This window comes from Suncus etruscus, chromosome 9 (assembly GCF_024139225.1).
Source record: "Suncus etruscus isolate mSunEtr1 chromosome 9, mSunEtr1.pri.cur, whole genome shotgun sequence".
In the NCBI taxonomy this organism is placed as follows: Eukaryota; Metazoa; Chordata; class Mammalia; order Eulipotyphla; family Soricidae; genus Suncus; species Suncus etruscus.
Genome location: NC_064856.1, coordinates 109,526,463 through 109,548,774, shown reverse-complemented (window position 1 = coordinate 109,548,774; position 22,312 = coordinate 109,526,463). Strand labels below are relative to the sequence as shown.

The window sequence follows — 22,312 nt, the reverse complement described above, 5'->3', positions numbered from 1 at the left end:
AAAGAAAAAGAGAGAGAAAGAAAGAAAGAGAGAGGGGGGAGGGAGGGAGGGAGGGGAGGAATGAAGGAAGAAGGAAAGAAGAAAGAAGAAAGAAAGAAAAAGAAAGAAAAGAAGAGAGAAAGAAAGAAAGAAAGAAAGAAAGAAAGAAAGAAGAAAGAAAGAGAAAGAAAGAAAGAAAGAAAGAAAAGAAAAGAAAGAAAGAAAGAAAGAAAGAAAAAGAAAGAAAGAAAGAGAGGGAGCGAGGGGAGCGAGGGAGCGAGGGAGGGAGGGAGGGAGAAGGAAGAGAGATCTGTTTTAAATATTTTAATCTTTTTTTGGGGGGCCCACCCAGTGACCCTCAGGGGTTACTCCTGGCTATGCGCTCAGGAATCGCTCCTGGCTTGGGGGACCATATGGGACCCGGGGGATCGAACTGCAGTTCGACCTAGGGTAGCGTGCACAAGGCAGACGCCTTACCACTAGCACCACTGTTCTGACCCTGTTTTAACTACCGTATTTTAAGTGTTTAGCAAACGTTTGAAACTGGGCCACCTGGGCTGGGCTCAGGCAGGAGAGGACAAACATAAGTGTGTCTGGCATGCTCCACCCCAGAACCTCACAATGGACTCCAGTTCCCGGTTCCCAGAGTCCCTCTGAGTGTGGCCCTGAGCACCCCCTTAGCTGCTGGGTGGCCCTAAAAACATGACTAAATATTTTGGGGTGTCTGGGTCACACCTGGCAAAACTCAGACCTTACTCGTGGCTCTTGCACTCAGGAATCAGTCCTAGCAGTGCTCAGGGGACCTATGGGATAGCCGGAGATTTAATCGGGTTGGCTGTGTGCAAGGCAAATCTCTCTCTCTTCCTTTCTTTCTTTCTTTCTTTCTTCTTTCTTTCTTTCTTTTCTTTCTTTCTTTCTTTCTTTCTTTCTTTTTTCTTTCTTTCTTTCTTTCTTTCTTTCTTTCTTTCTTTCTTTCTTTCTTTTTGTTTTTTCATTTTTGGTTTTGGGGACACACCCAACCATGCTCAGGGGTTACCTGGCTCTGTGCTCAAGAACCACCCTGGTGGGCTTGGGGAGAGGGGACAGGTGGAGTGCTGGAGATTGAGCCCTAGTTGGCCTCCCCGAAGTGCTCTGACTCTGGCCATTTCTCTGTTTCAATGGCAGCAGATGGATGTTGCAGACAACTCGGGGACACTTGGTCCTCGGACAACTTTGTCTCTGCCACCCATCAACATTGTTGACAGCCAGTGGCTTCCCTGCCCCACCCTGTCCCGCCCGGGCTGGTGTGCTGCCCACACATCCGTGCCAAGATGCCGAGAAATCCTGAGCTCCAGGTCGGCTCCTTCCTCTTCCGTAACTGGACCTGCTCACCAGCAGGTCAGGCGCCTTCCCCACACTCCCAACCCCTGTCTGCTGGCACCGAAGCCTCCTCTCTCAGAGCTGCATGGGCAGAGGCCGCTTTCCTGGGGGGTGCCTACCCAGCAGAGCTCAGTGGCCTCGCGGGGTGCAGTGCCAGCCGACCCTGTGCTTCTGGGGGTAGATCTCAGCATGCACAGCCCCTGCTACCCGTGGAGCCTCTCCCCCCTTCTCTGGCATCGCTTGTGCTTATTTATTTTGGTTCTGGGGGGCCACACCAGAGCTGCGCAGGGCTTACTCCTGGCTCTGCGCTCAGGGATCACTCCTGGAAGTGTTCAGAGCACCATATGGGGTACTGGGGCTTAAACCAGGTTGGCCACAAGCAAGGCAAATGCTTTACTTCCCTACTGTGCTATGGCCCTGGCCCTGATGCAGGGGTGGCGAACACGAGACTCTCGAACCGCATGCGGCTCCCGGCCAAAATGAATGCCTCTTATCATTAGTTTGTATACTGTGGCTCTTTGCCAAGTTTGGATTTGGTTCTGCTGCTTCTGAGGAGGGACCTCTGAGGAGAGATCTCCGAGCACACAGTCCCACCCCTTCTCCCATCCCTCGGAAACCACTGCACAGGCCAGCGAGCGGGGGACCCTTGTGTCACATGTTGGGTCACATCTTGCCATTAGTTCTTAGTGTGGAGGACGCAGCACACCCACACCATCACTGCAGGATTTTTACTCTCACTCAAAATGACAAAATGCAATATGTGTTTAATAGATTATTGTTAAAATTATATGCACGGGGGCCGGAGAGATAGCATGGAGGTAAGGCGTTTGCCTTTCATGCAGGAGGTCATTGGTTCGAATCCCGGCGCCCCATATGGTCCCCCGTGCCTGCCAGGAGCAATTTCTGAGCCTGGAGCCAGGAATAACCCCTGAGCACTGCCGGGTGTGACCCAAAAACCAAAAAAAAAAAAAAAATAAATAAATAAAATTATATGCTTTGTGTGAGTGTCTGTTTTGGCAGGTCACTGCGTGGTGTGGCTCTCTGACTCTCACAGTTTAGCATTTTGGCTCTTTGTGGCGAACTCGCCACCCCTGCTCTGGTGGCATCTCCCTTCCTTCCTTCTTCCTTCCTTTTCCTTCCTTCTTCCTTCCTTCCTTCCTTCCTTCCTTCCTTCCTTCCTTCCTTCCTTCTTCCTTCCTTCCTTCCTTCCTTCCTCCTTCCTTCCTTCCTTCCTTCCTTCCTTCCTTCCTTCCTTCCTTCCCTCCCTCCTTTCTCTTTCTTCCTTCCTTCCTTCCTTCCCCTTCCTTCCTTCCTTCCTTCCTTCCTTCCTTCCTTCCTTCCTTCCTTCCTTTCTTTCTTTCTCTTTTTTTTTTTTTTTGATTTTGGGCCACACCCGGCGTTGCTCAGGGGTTACTCCTGGCTATCTGCTCAGAAATAGCTCCTGGCAGGCACAGGGGACCATATGGGACACCGGGATTCGAACCAACCACCTTTGGTCTTGGATCGGCTGCTTGCAAGGCAAACGCCACTGTGCTATGTCACGGGGCCCTCTTCCTTTCTCTTTCTCTCTCTCCTCTCTTCCCTCCCCTTCCCTTCTCTCTATCTATCATTTATCATCTATCTATCTATCTATCTATCTATCTATCTATCTATCTATCTATCTATCTATCATCTATCTCTCTTGCTTGCTTGCCATACCTGGCAGTGTTCAACAGGACTCCTGGCTCTGCACTCAGGAATCACTGTTGGTAGTACTGGGAGACCATATGGAGTGCTAGGAATCAAACCCAGGTCAGCCATGTGCAAGGCAAACACCCTACTCACCATACTGTCTCTCTAGCCCTTCATTTTATTTTATTTTTGATTTTTGGGCCACATCCCGTGACGCTCAGGGGTTACTCCTGTCTCTATGCTCAGAAACCGCTCCTGGCTCAGGGGACCCTATGGGACGGCGGGGGATCGAACCAAGGTCCATCCTAGATCAGTCGTATGCTCCAGCCCCCCTTTCATTTTATGTTCAATTAATTATTTATTTGTTTTGGTTTTTTGGGCCACACCTGGAGGTGTTCAGGGGTTAGTCCTGGCTCTGCTCTCAGTAATCACTCCTGGTGCGCTCAGAGGACCCTTTGGGATTCTGAGGATCAAATCAGGTTGGATTCATACAGAGCAAAGGCCCTCCCCACTGTGCTATCTTACTCTCGCCCCAACATCACTTTATTTTATTGTTGTACTTTTTACTTGTTTACTTTTGGCCTCACCTTTTTGGCTTACTCTCAGCTCTGTGCTCAGGAATCACTCCTGGTAGTGCTTGGGAGACTAGATGAGGTTCTGGGGCCAAATCCTGGTTTGCCACATACAAGGCAAACGCCTTCCCCACTATCTCTCTGCAGCCCCAGTTTCTGCATCACTTCAAGCTGATTAGACCTCTCTCTCTCTCTTTCTCTCTTGCTCTCCTCTTTCTTCCCCTCTCTTCCCTCTGTCCTTCTCTCCTCTCTTTTCTGATTCTCTTCTCCTGTCTTTCCCTCTCTCTCTCCCTTCCTTTCTCCCCTCTGTCCCTCTCTCCTTCTACTCTCTTTCCCTCGCGCTCCCTTTCTCTCTCCCTCTTGTTCTCCCCTGAGCTCATTCTAGATCTCAGGTTAACAGCTCTGGTGTCTGGCATCCCTAAGTGGGTTCTGTGGTCACGTGGTCACAGTGGTCATGACAACAACAGGAGTCCTGGGGATAGGGGCACACACCCCTGACCCCACAGCTACTCATCGAGGATGCCACCCCTTGGCGTGGCCTGAGCTGCCATCTCTGCTCACATCTCTGGGCTTCAATGGCTGCTGGCTGAGCTCCTAGGAACCTGCCTGCCGACTTGTACCCAGGTGGGCCCTTTGGGTCCCTCTGACCTCTCACTCAGCCATGAGCCCAGTGCCCAGGCTTACCCCAGACCTCACAGGGACTGTGGCAGGGTGAGGGTGGCAGGTCACCCTCTGCCTTTTCGATGTGCTGGGCAGGACCCTGTGTCCCGCAGCCTGAATGATGACCAGTGCGGGATCCTGGCGTCTTCTCCCAGACTCACTCTTGCTTTGAACCTGCTCAAAGCCCACAGCCTGCAAGCCACCCTGAAAAGGATCCGGAAGATCTTTGGTGATGTCTACTTCACTGTCTTAGTTCAAACTAGGTGCTGGAACAATAGTACAATGGAGAGGATGCTTCCCTCGCATGTGGCTGACCCAGGTTCAGTCCCGAGCCCTACATAGGGCCCCCCGAGCCCGCCAGGAGTGATCCCAGAGTATGGGAGTCAGCCCTGAGCACCGCCAGGTATGGCCCAGATCAGCTAAGTCACAGGCTCCCTTATTTCCGTGGGCAGTGGGAGAAGCCACGAAACCATCACCCACGTGTGACTAACTGTGACTAGCACACAGCTGGTTTCTCTACTTGCTTGGGGACGGTCACTTAGCCTGGTGACAGGCTTTTCTGGTTATGAAGGCGACCAGCATCCCAGGGGTTTCTGGGAACACAGCTTTCAGATTTTATTAGAGGGTCAGTGATAGAAACGTACCTTGTGTGTGTGAGGCCCTGGGTTTGATCTCTGGCGCCATCAGAAGTAAAAAATAAAAATATATCGAGCAGAAGTGGAGTGGGGCATTTGCCTTGCATGCTGCCCACTCAGGTTTGATCTCCAGCACTCAAGTGGTCCCTTGAGCCTGCCAGGAGTGATTTCTGAACACAGATCCAGGAGTAACCCCTGAGCTTCACCGGGTATGGCCCCCAAAACCAAACCAAACCAAAAGATACATAGATATATATGTAAACTATTTCTTTTTTATATATTTTTTTTTAGTTTTTGGGTCACACCGGCAGCGCCAGGGGTTACTCCTGGCTCTGCACTCAGAAATTGCTCCTCGAAGCCTCGGGGGACCATATTGGATGCCAGGATTCGAACCACCGTCCTTCTGTATGCAAGACAAACACCCTATCTCCATGCTAACCCTCCGGCCCCAACTATTTAATTTTGAGTATAAAGCTAGGTAGCTTTTATTTGGGGGAGGCCACACCTGGCAACACTCATGGGTTACTCCTGACTCTGCTCAGAAATCTCTTCTGGCAGGCCTGGGGAATCAAATGGGATGCTGGGGATCAAACCCATATCTGCCCCGGGTGTCCACATGTAAGTCAAATGTCCTCCTACCTAGTAGCTTTTCTATTTTTTTTTTTTTTGGAAGCAAGGTAATTTTTATTGTCTTTACTAAGGCATGAGAAGAAGGGCCAGAGAGATAGTACAGTACTTAGGGCCCTTGTCTTGCTGGCAGTCAACTAGAGTTCAATCGTCCACATCACATATGGTCCTTCTAAGACTGCAAGGAATGCTCTTGAGTACACAGCTATGAGTAACCCCTGAACATTGCTGGGTATGGCCCAAAAACTGAAGGAAAAAAAAGCAGAAAAGAAAAAGAAAGGTGTGACAGGAGTGAAAGAGAACACACATTGAAGGGAGAACCTGGGCTCTCCAGCATGGAAAAAAATGTCACAGTGGGCCTGGAGAGATAGCACAGCGGCATTTGCCTTGCAAGCAGCCTATCCAGGACCAAAGGTGGTTGGTTCAAACCCGGGTGTCCCATATGGTCCCTCGTGCCTGCCAGGAGCTATTTCTGAGCAGACAGCTAGGAGTAACCTCTGAGCACCGCCGGGTGTGACCCAAAAACCAAACCAAAACAAAACAAAATGTCACAGTTAGAACTTTTTGTAAGGTCACCGCTGGCAGTGCTCAGGGAACCCTGTACGGTTGTGGGGGGAGATGCCTGGTATGAGCTCTCCATTTGATCACTTGAGCTATAACATAAAGTCTCTTAAAATTTTTATTTGGGGGCCAGAGTGATAGCACAATGGGTAGGGTGTTTGCCTTGCAAGAAAATGACCCTGGTTGGATCCCCGGCATCCCATACAATTGCACGAGCCTGCCAGGAATAATTTCTTTGTTTTGTTTGGGGGCCACACCTGTTGATGCTCAGAGGTTACTCCTGGCTATGTGCTTAGAAATCGCCTCTGGCTTAGGGGACCATAAGGATCAACCCGAGGTCTGTCCTCGTCAGCCACATGCAAGGCAAGCACCTTACCGCTGTGCTACTGCTCCGGCCCTGCCGGGAATAATTTTTGAGCACAGATCCTGGAGTAATCCTTGAGCACCACTAGGTGTGGTCCCAAAACAAAAAGTTTTGCGTGGGGGGGGGGGTGGAGGGGGAGGGCTAGAGCAATAGCACAGTGGGTAGGGCATTTGCCTTGCATGAGGCTGACCCGAATTTGATCCTTAGCATCCCATATGGTCCCCTGAGCACTGCCAGGAGTGATCTGAGCATAGAGCAGTAAGAACCTCTGAGCACCACCAAGTGTGGTTCAAAAACAAACAAACAAAAATTTATTTAGGAACAGAGAGATAGCACAGCAGTAAGGCGTTTGCCTTGCCTGCAGCTGAACCATGGAGGGATCCGATTTGATTCCTGGCATCCCATATAGTCTCCTAGCCTGGCAGGTAAGATTTCTGAGTGCAGAGCCAGGAGTAACCCCTAAGCGCTGCTGGGTTGCCCAAAAACCAATCAATCAATCAATCAATAAATAAATACAATTAAATTTATTTGGGATCCAGAGTAATAGCACGAGGGTAATTTCAAAAGGAACCTTGCCTTGCACACAGACAGCCTAGATTCAACCTGTGGCACCCATATGTTCCCCCGAGCCAGGTGATTCTTGAATGTAGAGCCAGGAATAACTCTTGAACACTGCTGGATGTAGCCCAAAGAAAAAGCCAAAAAATTTTTACTTGGGGCCAGAGCAGTGGCACAAGGTGTAAGGCAACTGCCTTGCGAGCACTAGTGTAGGATGTACTCGGCGTCACATATGGTCCCCCAAGCCAGGAGCGATTTCTGAGCGCATAGCCAGGAGTAACCATTGAGCATCACCGGGTGTGGCCCAAACGCCCCCCCCCCATTTTTTTTGTTTTTGTTTTTGGTCATACGCGGCAGCGCTCAGGGGTTACTCCTGGCTCTAAGCTCAGAAAATCAACCCTTGGGGCTGGGTGGTGGCGCTAGAGGTAAGGTACCTGCCTTGCCTGCGCTAGCCTTGGATGGACCGAGGTTCGATCCCCCTGCGTCCCATATGGTCCCCCAAGCCAAGAGCGACTTCTGAGCACATAGCCAGGAGTAACCCCTGAGCGTCACCGGGTGTGACTCAAAAACCAAAACAAAACAAAACAAAAAAAAATCAACCCTGGCAGGCTTGGGGACTATATGGGATGCCAGGATTCGAACCACCGACCTTCTGCATGCAAGGCAAATGCCTTATCTCCATGCTATCTCTCTGGCCCCTCCCCCAAATTATTTTACTTGAGGAAAACATAATTGAGACTGAAATAGGGCGCTGAAAAGCTAGTACAGCAGGCAGGGCACTTTCCTTCTGTGCAGCCAACCTACATCCGATGCTTGGCACCAAACGGGATTCCCCTGTTCTCCTCTGAGAGGCTGTAGAAGCATCGGAGCAGAGATGCCAGCGGTGGCTCAGAGCACCAAGTGCCTCTGTCCAGCATGTGGGAATTTGGGGGTCTGAGCCCCAGACCACATGGCACCCAAGCACCACTGTATTAGCTGCCACAACCAAAAGGATGAAAAAGCAGAGTAAGTCCCCGTTGATCAGAAACACTTTAGTAGGGGCCAGAGAGATAGCACAGCGGTGGGGCATTTGCCCTGCGTGCTGATAGCCTGTAGGGACCCGGTTCAATTCCTGGCACCCATATGTTCCCCCAGCCTGCCAGGGGTGATTTCTGGCTACAGATCCAGGAGTGGCCCCTGGGCGCTGCTGGGTGCGGCCCAGCAGCCAACCAATCAATAAATGAATAAAGTTTGAAAAGAAAAAAAAGAAACACTTTAGTAAAATAGAGCTAGAATGGAGCTCTGGCAGGAGCCAGAGAGGTAATACAGTGGGTAAGGCACTTACCTGCTATGGTACAGCGGCTGATTTGGATTCGCTCCCCAGTACCGCACACGGTCCCACTGAGCTCTTCCAGGAATTATTGAGCCAGAAGGAATCCCTGAGCACTGCCAGATGTGGCTCAAAAGCACTAAAATAATTTTAAAAGGGAATAAACACTTCTTCACCTCATAAAAACAAATATGTCGGGCCCGGAGAGATAGTACAGCGGCATTTGCCTTGCAAGCAGCCGATCCAGGACCAAAGGTGGTTGGTTCAAATCCCGGTGTCCCATATGGTCCCCTGTGCCTGCCAGGAGCTATTTCTGAGCAGACAGCCAGGAGTAACCCCTGAGCACCGCCAGTGTGACCCAAAAACAAAAAAACAAACAAAAACAAACAAATATGTCACACAATTCTATATAAACAAGCCCAGGACCATGAAATCAGGGCTCACTTTAGGTTGGCTTTCTATCCTGAGAGTTATCCCAAGAGAATGAGACACAGATATGCATGATTTACCCTGTGGTAACAGTCCAATTACCCACCCTAAGTGGGAAATAGCTCAAGTGTAAACATGCATTTCAGAGGCTGGAGTGAAGGTACAACAAGTTGGGTGCTTGCCTTGCATGCAGCTGACCTGGGTTTGATCTCCAACTTCCCTTATGGTTCCCTGAACCTCCCAGAAATGATTCCTGAGTGCAGAGCCAGGAATAAGCACTGAGCACCACTGGATGGGCACCAAAACAAAACAAAAAAATGCATTAAAGGTTAGGGAGCTAGGGGCCAGAGAGATAGCATGGAGGTAAAGCATTTGCCTTGCATGCAGAAAGATGGTGGTTCCCGCATCCCGGGAGTCCCATACTGGTCCCCCTGAACCCTTCCGGGGAGCGATTCTGAGCATTGAGTCAGGAGTAACCCCCTGAGCAACTGCCTAGATGTAAACCCCCAAAAAACCCAAAAACAAAAAAAAAGGTTAGGGAGCTAATATTTAGTATGGTGCTTTTGCCTTGTATACAGTGGAACCAGTTCAGTTTCTTGGCACCACATATGGTTCTCTGAGTCCTTCCAGAAGTTGTTCTTTTTTTTTTTTTTTTCTCCCAGGAGTGATTCTTTTTTTTGCTTGTTTGGGCCACACCCTGGCAGCCCACTCAGTAGTTACTACTGGCTTTGGTGCCCAGAAATCGCTCCTGCAGACTCGGGGGACTGTATGGGATTCAGGGAATTGAACCCCAGTTCCCGTCCCAGGTCGTCTGCCCTACTATTGTGCATCAATCTGCGCCCCCCCCCCAGGAGTAATTCTTCAGCACAGAGAAATGAGTAATCTCTGAGCAGTGTTGGGTGTGGCCACCAAACCAAAAAAATAAATAAAATTTTAAAACAAACAAACAAAAAGCTTTTATGGTGCAGGAAGAGGGCTCAAGGGTTTAGAGCACAGGGTTATTTAATGCAGAAAGCCTGGGTTTGGGATGGGCATCATAGTATAGTGTGGAGGGCATTTGCAAAAGGAAGGAAGGAAGGAAGGAAGGGAGGGAGGGAGGGAGGGAGGGAGGGAAGGAAGGAGGAAGGAAGGAAGGAAGGAAGGAAGGAAGGAAGGAAGGAAGGAAGGAAGGAAGGAAGGAAGGAAGGAAGGAGGAAGGAAGGAAGAGAGGGAGGAAGGAAGAGAGGGAGGAAGGAAGAGAGGGAGGGAGGGAAAGGGCCAGATTGATAGCACAGCAACACAACGGTAGGGTGTTTGCCTTGCTTGCAGCCAACCCAGGACGGACCTGGGTTCGATTCCCAGCATCCCATATGGTTCCCTGAGCCTGCCAGGAGTGATTTCTAACTGTAGAGCCAGGAGTAACCCCTGAGTGCCGCCTTGTACTGCACACCCTCCTCACCATCAGTAATGAACCCTGAGCAATGTACCAAGAATATTATTTAAAAAAAAAAGAATATTATTCCTTGAGAATTGTCAAGGTGTTATCTAAAACAAACTAACAAACAAAGCCTTTAATACCCTTACAACTGGCCATCACAGCTTTTTTAGGAGGTCACACCGGGCTGTGCTATGCTCTGTGCACACGAATCCCTCCTGGTAGGACTCAGGAGACCATAAGTGGTGTGGGGGACTGAAATCAGGTTGGCTGTGTGCAAAGCAAGTGCCTGACTCCCTGCATGGTCTCTCTGGACCTGGCCATCAGGGCCTTCCCCAAAACTCAAACTCCTGACCAGTATAACATCTAACACCAACCCTGGCAGATGGCGTGTGCATGAGTTCCTTGTCATGGGTGACCCAGCACAGACCTGCAGTTTCTCCTGACCATGTGGCTGATGGGATATGGTGCCTTCCTTACCCAGCTTTACCCATGTTGCTGGCAGGGGCAGAGGAATTCACAAGCCCAAGGAAGTTTCCCACCGAGCCAGTGTGGTGTGGCTGTCCTAAAGGCAAACAGTAAATGGGGAACTGTCTGCAAATCAAAGGTCGTGATTGGCTGGAGTTCTGGAGTTCGTTAAGAATTGAGGAGGGGGGGGGGGGGGGGGGGCCGGGCGCTGGAGGTAAGGTGCCTGCCTTGCCTGCGCTAGCCTAGGACGGACCGCGGTTCGATCCCCCGGCGTCCCATATGGTCCCCCAAGAAGCCAGGAGCAACTTCTGAGCGCATAGCCAGGAGTAACCCCTGAGCGTCACAGGGTGTGGCCCAAAAACCAAAAAAAAAAAAAAAAAAAAGAATTGAGGATGGGGCCCGGAGAGATAACACAGCGGTGTTTGCCTTGCAAGCAGTCGATCCAGAACCTAAGGTGGTTGGTTCGAATCCTGGTGTCCCATATGGTCCCCTGTGCCTGCCAGGAGCTATTTCTGAGCAGACAGTCAGGAGTAACCCCTGAGCAGCGCCGGGTGTGACCCAAAAACCAAAAAAAAAAAAAAAAAAAAAAAAGAATTGAGGATGTTTTCGTTTGTTTAAGGGCCACATCCAGTGATGCTCAGGGGTTATTCCTGGCTCTGCGGTCAGAAATCACTCCTGGCAGGCTCAGGGAAACATATGGGAGGTTGGGAATAGAACCTGGGTCAGCTGTGTGCAAGGTAAATGCCCGATCCGCTGTGCTATCACTCCAGTCCAATATCTTACTTTTAAAACTTGGTTCACGACCAGTGATATTCAGGACTGACTTACTTCTGGCTCTGCACTCACAAAGTGTTTTGGTTTTGTTTTTGTTTTTTGGTGGTGCTCAGGGGTTACTCTTGGCTCTGTGCTCAGAAAGCACTCCTGGCAGGCTCAGGGGACCATAAGGGATGCTGGGAATTGAACTGGGGTCCTTGGAGTTGGCTGTGTGCAAGGCAAAGCCATACTGCTGTGCTACCACTCCGGCCACTACAATGTTATCTTTAAATGCGTAAAGCGTTTTGGAAATTGGTATAGGACATTCTCTACCCTAATAAAAAAACCTTTATAGGTATATACCAAGAAAACTTGACACATATATTACAGGAGAAATGAAAATGTTGGGTTTTTTTCTTCTTCTGTTTTTTGTGGACCACACCTGGAGATGCTCAGAGTTCACTCCTCATGGGGCTTGGGGAACCATATGGGATGCTAGGGATGGATCCAGATAAGAGGGAGACCATATGAGTGCAGGAGACAGAACCCATCAATGTAAACACTGTAGTCTGCTTGCTCTACTCTCACTCCAGACCCGCAATTAAAAGGTTTTAAACCGTTCATACTCTCAAAAAGCCGGAAACTCAAATGGCCATCCTCATACAAAGCAGGATGTGTTTACACCACAATGAACACTTGACCACAAGTGAAAAGTGAATAAATTCTGAAAGTCTTAGCAAAAAGGTGAGTAAAGCAAAAAACAATGGAAACAAAACAAAAAAAAAAGAAATGCTTCAGAGCAATCCAAACCTCTGACACATAATTTGTGGGTCTGTGTGAGTAGATTTTTCCCTATTAAAAAATAAAGTCGGGCCTGGAGAGAGAGCACAGCGGCGTTTGCCTTGCAAGCAGCTGATCCAGGACCAAAGGGGGTTGGTTCGAATCCCGGTGTCCCATATGGTCCCCCGTGCCTGCCAGGAGCTATTTCTGAGCAGACAGCCAGGAGTCACCCCTGAGCTGGTGTATAGCCCAACAACCAAAAACCAAAAACCAAAAAAAAAAAAAAAAGTCAAGGAATGAACAACTACAGAAGTGGAAGTCGGTCTGTTTGAGGCCCTGTATTTTAGGGGGCTGAGAATGGGATGAATTGCAGAAACCAAGATGTGAGAAAGGGGTGCAGGGATGGGCTTTCTGCAAAGACAGCGCTGCAAGCACCCGAGAGAATGCATTGCATGACTTCAGAAGTCACCAACTTTTGTGTAGATTTTAAAAACAGGGTCATGCAAGGATTGATGACGATTCTGAGTCATTAACCAAAGTTCCCAACTAATCTGATCGCCTGCCCTAGACCTAGGTCTTCGAGGCTGAAAGTACCGATTTTTTTCTCTGCGGGGCTACGCAGGGAGGAAGCGAGAGGGTGTGTGTGGGGAGGTGGGTGGGTGGTGGGGGTGGCTGTTTTCACTTTTCTCTTCCTGTTTTCTTCGGAGCCAGGGAAAGCGAGTCAGAATTTCCAATCTTTTCCAATTCCCATATGATTCCCTAATTTAGAACCAGAGATACTTGGGGGGTAGGGTTGGGGGGGTAGAAGGGAAGAGAGTCAGTCTTTCACCTGCTGGCGTAGAAGCACCCTTCTTGGGAGTGGGGGGATTTGCATTTGCATTGGGGAGGGGGTGTACCAGGCAGAGCCCCCCCAAACACAAACTTTGCATCTGGGATCACAGTGCAGCTTTGTGTGGGGGTCACATGACAGTTCCCTTGCAGACTAACTTTGGGCCTAGCCCTAGGCCTGGGAGTTGGGGGGCCCGCAGGGGTGCTTCAGAGCGGCCGGGGAGGCCTAGCCAGCTGCGGAGATGTCGCCCCAAGGCGCCTGCCACCCACTTGCCACCCTCAAAGGCCAGCAGAGTGGGTGCCCTTTACACTGGAGCCCCCCAAACTCCAGCCGGCCCGGGCCTGGCCGGGCTCCAGCCTCCGCCGCGGTGACATCACCGCCTCCTGGGCAGGCAGGCGGGAGGAAGGGGGGGCCCCGAAATCCCCTAAAAACAGAGTGAGTAATCGGGGCCCGCCCTCCAGGCGGGGCGCACACCCAGCCAGCCGCCGAGCGAGCCGAGCTAGGGCCCGGCCGGCGTCGGGAGCGGCAAGCAGCCTGCGGGGTCCCCGGCGGCGTCGAGCAGCATCCCGGGCCCGACCCCGACATCAACGTCGACCTCGACCCTGGGCCCGGCGCGGCTGCTACTGCGCAGGCGCGAAGCGGAGCGCGCGGCTCCCCCCACCACCCCGGCCCGGCCCGGCCCGGCTCGGCCGGATTCAGAACGAGGAGGCGGCGGCGGCGGCGGCGGCGGCGGCGCAGTGCGCAGGCGCAGCCTCGTTCCCGGCAGCGACCGGGACTCAGAACGAGGCGGCGGCGGCGGCGGCAGCGGCGGCGCGGCGCGCGGTGCGCAGGCGCAGCCTCGTTCCCGGCAGTGACGCGGGCGGCGGGCGCGCGCCCCGCATTTCGCCTCTGGCGAATGGCTCGGCTGTAGCGCGCCGCCGCGGGCCCCGCTGCGACCCCGGCCCCGCCCCCGGGACCCCGCCGGCATGGACGGTGAGCGCCCCGCGGGGGGCCACCCCGCGCCCGCCGCCCTGCCTGCGCCGCGGGGCCCTGCGCACCCTGCGGGCCGGGCGGGCGGGGCCAGCGTGGAGGGCCTGACTCAGTTTCCCCCCTCGCTCCCGCCTCCCCGGGCCAGGGGGGCTTCCAGGGGCCCCTTGCAAGTAGCCTGCCTGGGATGGGGCCTGGGCGGGATGGAGCCGGGCTGTTAGGGGGGCAGGTCGGTCTGTGACTCAGTTTCCCCTGGGGTGGCCAGGGCTTTGCCCTCCCTTCCTTCAAGGTAGCAAAGTCAGATAATAAATCAATCAAAGCCCCTGACTCAGTTTCCCCTTCCAGCCCTCCCTCCCTCCCTCCCCGTGGCCTCTCAGGAAGCAGGTGTTGCTTCTACCCGCAGCCCTGCCTCAGTTTCCCCCCCCCCAGAGGATGGGCAGCGGGCTTGTTGTTGTTGCTCACTCTTGTCTCTCTTGCTTGCAGACCTGTTTCCCCTCATCTTCCCAGTGGGTAAGTGGCCCTCCTTCCTTGGGGGTGCAGGTGGGAGGGGCCCTCAGTTCTCCTTCCCCAGGGCGGCTGGGCAGTAGGCTGCCAGGGGCTGACCCAGTGCCCGCCTGCCTGTTGTCTCTGCAGAGACACCGCATGCCCCGGGCCCCTATGTGGAGATCATCGAGCAGCCCAAGCAGCGGGGTATGCGCTTTCGCTACAAGTGTGAGGGCCGATCGGCTGGCAGCATCCCCGGGGAACGGAGCACAGACACCACCAAGACTCACCCCACCATCAAGGTCAGTGCCAGGCACTCCTGGGACTCTGGCTCGCTGGCAGCCCTTCCCAGGGCAGGTCTGGAAGCGGTCCCAACCTCACTGTTCTCTGTACTTTGGACAGATCAATGGCTACACAGGGCCAGGGACAGTTCGCATCTCCCTGGTCACCAAGGACCCCCCTTACCGGCCTCACCCCCACGAGCTGGTGGGGAAGGACTGTCGGGATGGTTTCTATGAGGCTGAGCTCTGCCCGGACCGTTGCATCCACAGGTGAGTGTGTCATGGGGTCCTGAGCAAGAGGACTGGCACAGTGGCTCGTGTCCTCCCTGGCCACAGGGTCCAGTTCTTCACTCTTGTGGTGGCCAGCACTCGGGCAGCAGATTTTTTTGGGGTTCACAGCCGGTGGCACTCGGGTTACTCCTGGTTCTGTACTCAGTAATCATTCCTGGCAGGCTCAGGGGACCAAATGGGATGCCGGGAATCAAAGCACATCAAACCAAGGTACATCCTGGGTTGGCTGAGTGCGAGGCAAATGTCCTGCCGCTGTGCTATTGCTCTGGCCCCGAGGCCAGTAGATTTTTATCTTGACATGATTTATCTAGCCTGTGTGTCCACTCTCTGGATTAGAGGTGAGTGCCATGTATAATGGCCTCCATGGGCCCCAAATCACCTCAGAGCCCCGGTCAGAGCCCACAGGCAGGGTCTGTCCCTCTGGATCTCTATGGATGGATGGCAGAAAGCATGTCATCAGAGCAGCGTCACCCCTGAACTCAGCCGCCACGTGAGTGGGCCAGGCAGGCCCAGAGTGACTCTGATAGTGGACAGGCTGGCAGCCAGACACTGGAGATGCAGAGCAAGGCAGTGAGGGTGAGAGGTGGGGAAGCCAGGCTTGTTACTCTGAGTTTCTCCCAGGAGAGACGTGAAGGATGAGAAAGAGCAGACGCAAGCATAGGACATTCTGGAACAAGTGTGTGCCAAGCCACGTGGGACTAGTATCTAGGAAAACACAGCAGGGCGCTGTGGCAGGACCACATCTGCTGTTTGGGAATAGAGGGGTGAAAGGTGAGGAGGGTGCAGACTCTCATGGTGGGACTAATATTTGGGGGTGTTCAGCTTCCAGAACCTGGGGATCCAGTGCGTGAAGAAGCGGGACCTGGAACAGGCCATCAGCCAACGCATCCAGACCAACAACAACCCCTTCCAAGGTGAGGCATCTGCCAGGACTCTGCCTTCTGCACCCCTTACCTCACACCTACTTTCTGGCCTCTCCCTCACTGAGGCAAGGGTTCAGAACTTTGGGGGAAAATATCACATCCCCGTGGGGGAGTCCCTGTGGCATCTAGAACCTTCCCTTCCTCCTCCTCTAGGACTCTCACTGTTCCACATGCCCTCACTCGCTCTCCCAGCTCAGAGCTCCCTGCCCTCTGTGTGCCCTCCTGCCCACCCCTGACCCCCCATTTCCCGGCAGTTCCCATCGAGGAGCAGCGCGGGGACTACGACCTGAACGCCGTGCGGCTCTGCTTCCAGGTGACTGTGCGGGACCCCACCGGCAGGCCGCTCCGCCTGGCCCCCGTCCTCTCTCATCCCATCTTTGACAACCGTGAGTGGCCAGAAGAGCCAGAGGGCAGTGGGGGGGGGGTGTGTGTGGGAGGCTGGTGAGGAGGAGCTGCCCAGAGCTCATCCACTGTACTCCCAGGCCTGGCTCTGTGCTGCCTGCAGAGTGCCTGGGGGTGTCAACAGCGTCAGCCAATGAGGGTTGACTTCCATCCTCCTGGTGTGTTCAGAACCAAGGATGTTCCCCCAGCTGATGACCAGGAAAAACAGGTCCCAGACAGACACTTTATTTTATTTCATTCCAACAATGCCTAGAAAGGACAAGAGAAACTAGGACATAGCAGAAGCACACCCAAGGGAAAGTGAGGCACCCGGGAGAAGATACACATAAACACTGGGGCTTAGGCGTGTCTCAGGGACAACCCAGTGTTTTTAGGCATTCTCTCCATAAACCAGAACTCTCGGCGAGGGAGGAGGGACAGCCTGCAGTCAAGCCTGATTAGTAGTAATTACGAATCATGGGAGATGGCTTCCTTCTTTGTGCTGTCCTTCCCCATCTCTGGATCATTGTCATCAAAGTTTTCGCCTCAAGGTGAATCTCTGGAGCAGTTGCTCTATGGGGTTCTGTCTGCCAGGTGGTTCAGGAAGAGCGTCACAGGGGTCTCCAGAACCTAGGGTGGAGTGCCAGCCTGCCAGGGTGGGATGAGAGTTGGCGATGCCAGGATAACACTGCCTAGGACAGGAGCTGGTCATGAAGGACTTTCAGTGGGACCCTGGGAATTGCAGAATAGGGCCGGTGCCAGCCACAGAAAAGGAAAGAAAGGACCTTGAGGCTAGGCTGACTAGGATCACCACGAAGATGGGGGAACCTGGAGGACTATTGCGTCAGGTGGACAAAGAGGAGGGGTGGTCAGTGTGATCCCCGCTGGACCGTCTGCTCCAGGTGGGGCTGAAACTTAGATTTTGGGCCTTATAGACTCTCCACAGTATCCATGGCAGGGTCCACCCGGGAATGCCAAGGGACAGGGCAGTGGGAATCAGGCCTCTCCCACAGGCCATGCCCGACACCCCTGTATATGTGGGGTGATTAAGGCTTTTTTTCTTGCACTCACACCTTCAGGTGCCCCCAACACGGCTGAGCTCAAGATCTGTAGAGTGAACCGGAACTCAGGGAGCTGCCTCGGGGGCGATGAGATCTTCCTGCTGTGTGACAAGGTGCAGAAAGGTACCAGGATGCCGGGCTGGGCTGCAGGTGGAGCAGAGTTGGCATGTGTCCGGAAGTGGGCCTGGTACACCGGCTGCGCGGGGTCGGACCAAGTGGGGGACCTGAGCACGTGCCCACCCTGCATCCCTCTCCTCAGAGGACATCGAGGTGTATTTCACGGGACCCAACTGGGAGGCTCGAGGCTCCTTCTCCCAAGCGGACGTGCACCGGCAAGTGGCCATCGTGTTCCGGACCCCGCCCTACATGGACCCCAGCCTGCAGGCCCCCGTGCGCGTTTCCATGCAGCTGCGCAGGCCCTCAGACCGAGAGCTCAGCGAGCCCATGGAGTTCCAGTACCTGCCAGACACAGGTACCTAGTGACAGGGACTTCATGGCGTCCAGTTCTCCTGTCTCCTGTACTAACTGTCCCCCCAAGTTGGCTGAGCTCTTGCTCTGGGTCCAGGCACATTAGTGTCTGGCCTGACTTCCTGCAGGGACCTGGCAAGGTAGGGAGCAGGCAGAGGCTGCTAAGCTAGCAGGCTAGCAAGTGTACCCAGGCCATCTGGTCAGACGTCTGCTGCCACTTGGGGTCACTCTGGTCCCTCGAGCACAGTCTGGGCTTGGGGGAAGCACTGAGGCACCTGATCTTAGCCTGTCCCTGTAGGAAGATCCTTTGTCCTAAAGCCTGTCAGAGGGGCTGGAGTCATAGCACGGTGGAGAGGGCTTTTGCCTCACACGCGGCCAACCCGGGCTTCATCCCCACTTTCTATATGGTCCTCTGAGCCTGCCAGGAATCAATTCTGAGCACAGCCAGGAGTTAGTTGCCCCTGAGAGCCTCTGGCTGTGGCCCAAAAACAAACAAAAGCCCATCAGAGAGTGTTGCTATTCTGGAAATCACTGACAGGTTTGGAAGGCAACCTTGAAACTGCCACTTAAGTGCCCACTTGGTGCCAGGGTCTGTGCCAGGTGTTGTGACTCCAAAGACAAACAAGACACGTTTCCTTCCCTTTGGAAAAATCCCGCCTGTGAGGTAGGCCCACCTGCTTGATGGGCTTGAAGGCACAGGAGGTCAGGGAGATGGACAGAGGACTGCCTGCAGAAGGTGGCTGTTAAGTTGGAGACATTGTTTTCCAAGGGTGGGCTAATACATCTCCTGTAGCTAGCAGCCCCACATGAGGGCCCAGAATGTTCCGAGCACCTGCCCAGAGTTTCGAGCACCTGCCCAGAGTTTCGTCTTGCGAGGGAGGGGGGAGGGAGCCGGGGATCTACCAAAGGTCCTGAGCAGAGAAGTGGCATGAACAGGCAGTTTCTGGCAGTGGAGGTATGTGGAGGCCAGAGCAGGTGCCCCATAGGGGGCTCTTGGCAGTGTTGCTGGGTGCGGCCATAGCTAGGCCCTGCCCAGCCCCTCGGTGCCATCTGCGGTGCCAGACAATCTACCTGTGTCTGATCCTAGTCCTGTTGTGAGCACTGTGGCCTCTGCTTGGAATGCTCACTTCAGAGACCCAGCCCAGTGATCCTTGGGTTTCTGCTAACTGGGACCCCAGGGTGTCACTGGTCTCTCCAGTGCTCCTGTCACTTGGGCTGTGTCCCTGACCCTCACTCAGAGTCAGCTGTGGGGAGTAGGGAGCTTGTCAAGACCGAATCCACAGCTGGCCTAGAGCCGGTGCGGCAGATGCAGAGGGACTGCGAAAAAGGGTGGTGGATCCGAGGTTTCTGGCTTATTATGTGGGGAGGGGCCCACACCTGGGGTTACTCTTGGCTCTGCACTTAGAAATCGCTCCTGGCAGGTTCGGGGACCATATGGGATATGAGGGAATCAAACCCAAGTCCATCCTGGATAGGCTGCGTGCAAGGCAGACACCCTACTGCTGTGCTATCTCTCTAGCCCCCGTGGCTTTTTCTTTTTGAGTCTCCCAGGTAGTGCTGGGGGCCAGGGTTTCACTTCTCATGATAGTTGGCCACCAGGGCTGGGTGGATTGGTATTCTGACCGGGGTGCTGGCAACCACTGGGCTATTCCCATAGTGTTTGGGGGGGGTGGAGCTGAGCAGTGCTGGGGATTAAACTTGGAGCCTTCAGAGTGCTCCATGTGCTGGGACAGCCAGTGGTTAGAAAGTGTAAGGCAAGGGACTAGAGTACTAGCACAGCAGAGAGGGCGTTTGCCTTGCACGTGGCTGACCCAGGTTCCCATCCGGCATCCTGTATGGCTTCCTGAGTATCGCCAGGAGTGACTGCTGAGCACAGAGCCAGCATCAGTACCGAATCTCTGAGCATTTCTGGGCTTGGTCCCCAAATAAGCACTCTCTCCCCCAAAAAGCAAGCTCAAGGCTGAACTGAACAGGCATCTAAGGTAAGAGTCTCTCCCACCCCGATGACTCAGCCTGGTGGTGCTGAGGGGGACGTCAGGGCTTCCCCGTGGGGATTCTGGCCCGGAGATGTTGGGGATCGAATTTAGAGCCTCAAGCACATCTGGTGTGTGCTGCGTCTCATCAGCTCTCGTGAAATCAAGCCCACCCATATATCTTAGTTGCCCTGGGCGGAAACAGGGCCGGACCTCACTGAGGTGCTCCCAGGACAGTACTTGGCACCAAGCCTCACTGAGGTGTTCCCCCATGACAGTGCTTAATACCAGGTCTGTCTTAGGCGCTCCCCAGGACAGTGGTCAGCATCAAGCTGCACTGAGATGGTCCCTGAACAGTGCTTAACACCACGTCTCATTGAGATGCTCCCCGGAAAAGTTCTCAGCACTGGGCCTCACTGGGGCTGGAGATGAGCCTGGGTGTGAGCAGTGCCCACAAGACTATGGCTGGGGATGAGGATGCAGGAAGATGCTGGTTCCCCCTGGTGGCTCCTCTTCACGGTGATGCCCAGGGGCCTTCAGAGGTGGATCTTCAGAGATTTGGGCCTGTCAAGGGTCTCAGGAAAAAATGTGGCTTGTCTCTTTTGGGGGGCTCCAAAGAGTACTTTAGGGGGTCCAGTGAAAGCAAGACTCACCCACCCCCGCCTCTTTCCCAGATGACCGCCACCACATCGAGGAGAAGCGCAAGAGGACATTTGAGACCTTTAAGAGCATCATGAAGAAGAGTCCGTTCAACGGTGTGCAGGCGGGAGAGGCGGGCTGCGTGGGGGGCACGGTGGGAGGGGCCCCAGGACAGGAGATGCTGACTCAGCCTTGCCCTGCAGGACCCACTGACCCCCGGCCTGCTTCCAGGCGCATCGCTGTGCCAAACCGCAGCACAGCTGCTGTCCCCAAGCCAGGTAAGGACTTCCTGTTGCCTCAGCGGAAGGAGCGGCTCAAATCTGTCCAGCCTGTGGTTTGGTTTACTTCCCAGCAGTGTCTGAGGGCTGCACGGCTCAGACAGGCTGTGCAGACAGACCCTAAGCTGTTGGGGGGTGGGGTGGGGACGAAGCAGCTTCTCTGGACCACATTTTAGCGCTCGGGAATCAGGCCTCAGACGAGGGAATTGATAGGCACCGAGAACTGCTGGGGGTTGGGGCCTAACTGGGGTTGCAACATTGGCTTGAATTTAGGGAAACAGATCACCCCTGAAATTTTGAAATTGCCTGTGTGGGCCCGCAGCTCCTGTCAGAACCCCAGGTCTGCTCCCCCCTGGGGCTGCGGTTTTCTTTTAAGGCAGCTCTTCCTCTAAACCATGAGGGCCACTTTCTGGCCCAGCAGACAGCGGAGGCTAGGCTAAGGACAGGGGAGGCCAGAATCAGGTCTGCAGGTAGGGGCCAGCTGGGGTGAAAGGAGGGAGCTCCAGTGCCCCTGGTCCTGGGCAACTGGACAGTGACTGGTGGTGAGGAGGGTGCTTGGGCCCTCAGACCCCACACACGGTTTTCTCTCCCTGCCTCCTTCTCTTCCAGCTCCCCAGCCCTACGCCTTCACGCCATCCCTCAGCACCATTAACTATGAAGAATTTCCCCCCATGGTCTATACTTCCGGGCAGATGCCAAGCCAGACTCCGGCCTTGGCACCGGCCTCTGCCCCAGTCCTGGCCCAGGCCCCGGCCTCCGCCATGGCTCCTGTCCTGACACAGGCCCCGGCTCCAGCCCCGCTCCTCACCCCCGGCCTCACCCAGGCTGCAGCCCCTCCGGTGCCCAAGCCGGCTGCAGCGGGAGAGGGCACCCTGTCCGATGCCCTGATGCACCTGCAGTTCGATGCTGACGAGGACCTGGGGGCACTGCTGGGCGCCAGCTCCGACCCCACTGTCTACACCGACCTGGCGTCGGTCGACAACTCGGCGTTCCAGCAGCTGTTAAGCCAGGGGGTCTCTGTGCCCCCCACCACAGTTGAGCCTATGCTCATGGAATACCCCGAGTCTATCACACGCCTGGTGACGGAGTCCCAGAGGCCCCCTGACCCAGCGCCTACCCCTGTGGGGGCTGCCGGTCTCCCCAACGGGCTCCTGTCTGGGGACGAAGACTTCAGTTCCATTGCAGACATGGACTTCTCAGCCCTCCTCAGTCAGATCAGTTCCTAAGCTGCTGCACTGGCCCTGCCCTGACCCCTCCCACATCGAGCACTTACGGATTCTGAGGGGCAGGGGGTGCGCCTGTTCCTCCAATGTCTTTGAGTGATGTCTTCCTAGGGCAGGTGGGCAGCGTCTTCTTGTATCGGTGGCGTCTTCTCTTTCTGGAGGTGACATAAGCCGAAGCATTAACTCTCCTGGGAGGAGATGAGCTACAAGGGCCAGCCCTGGCGGCTCCTATCTCTGTCGGGAAATATGGGCCCCCCAACCCCGTCCTTTAGCTTTCCGCCTTTTTTCCGAAGAGCGGGACTGCCGCCGGAGCCCTGGCCTCAGAGGCCACACAGCCTTATCACCCAGTGTCTTCCTCAAGCCGTGGATTCACTGAC

The 22,312-nt window shown here is 54.2% G+C and overlaps 1 protein-coding gene across 1 annotated transcript; it reads left to right on the top strand.

Moving 5' to 3' along the window:
* The first annotated feature begins 14,564 nt into the window (after positions 1-14,564).
* On the top strand, positions 14,565-22,312 carry RELA (RELA proto-oncogene, NF-kB subunit). The gene is made up of 9 exons (XM_049781160.1): positions 14,565-14,719; positions 14,820-14,968; positions 15,812-15,903; positions 16,167-16,298; positions 17,373-17,477; positions 17,614-17,826; positions 20,470-20,550; positions 20,638-20,712; positions 21,322-22,312. Exons 1-9 carry the CDS (start codon positions 14,627-14,629, stop codon positions 21,936-21,938), a joined length of 1,557 nt encoding a protein of 518 aa, XP_049637117.1. The 5' UTR covers positions 14,565-14,626; the 3' UTR covers positions 21,939-22,312.

Bases quoted from the DNA above. Each gene is read 5' to 3' on its own strand.
- RELA (XM_049781160.1), top strand. From the start codon at position 14,627: ATGCGCTTTCGCTACAAGTGTGAGGGCCGATCGGCTGGCAGCATCCCC. The intron at 14,720-14,819 runs GTCAGTGCCAGG...TACTTTGGACAG, and splicing joins AGACTCACCCCACCATCAAG to ATCAATGGCTACACAGGGCC. The intron at 17,827-20,469 runs GTACCTAGTGAC...CCTCTTTCCCAG, and splicing joins CCAGTACCTGCCAGACACAG to ATGACCGCCACCACATCGAG.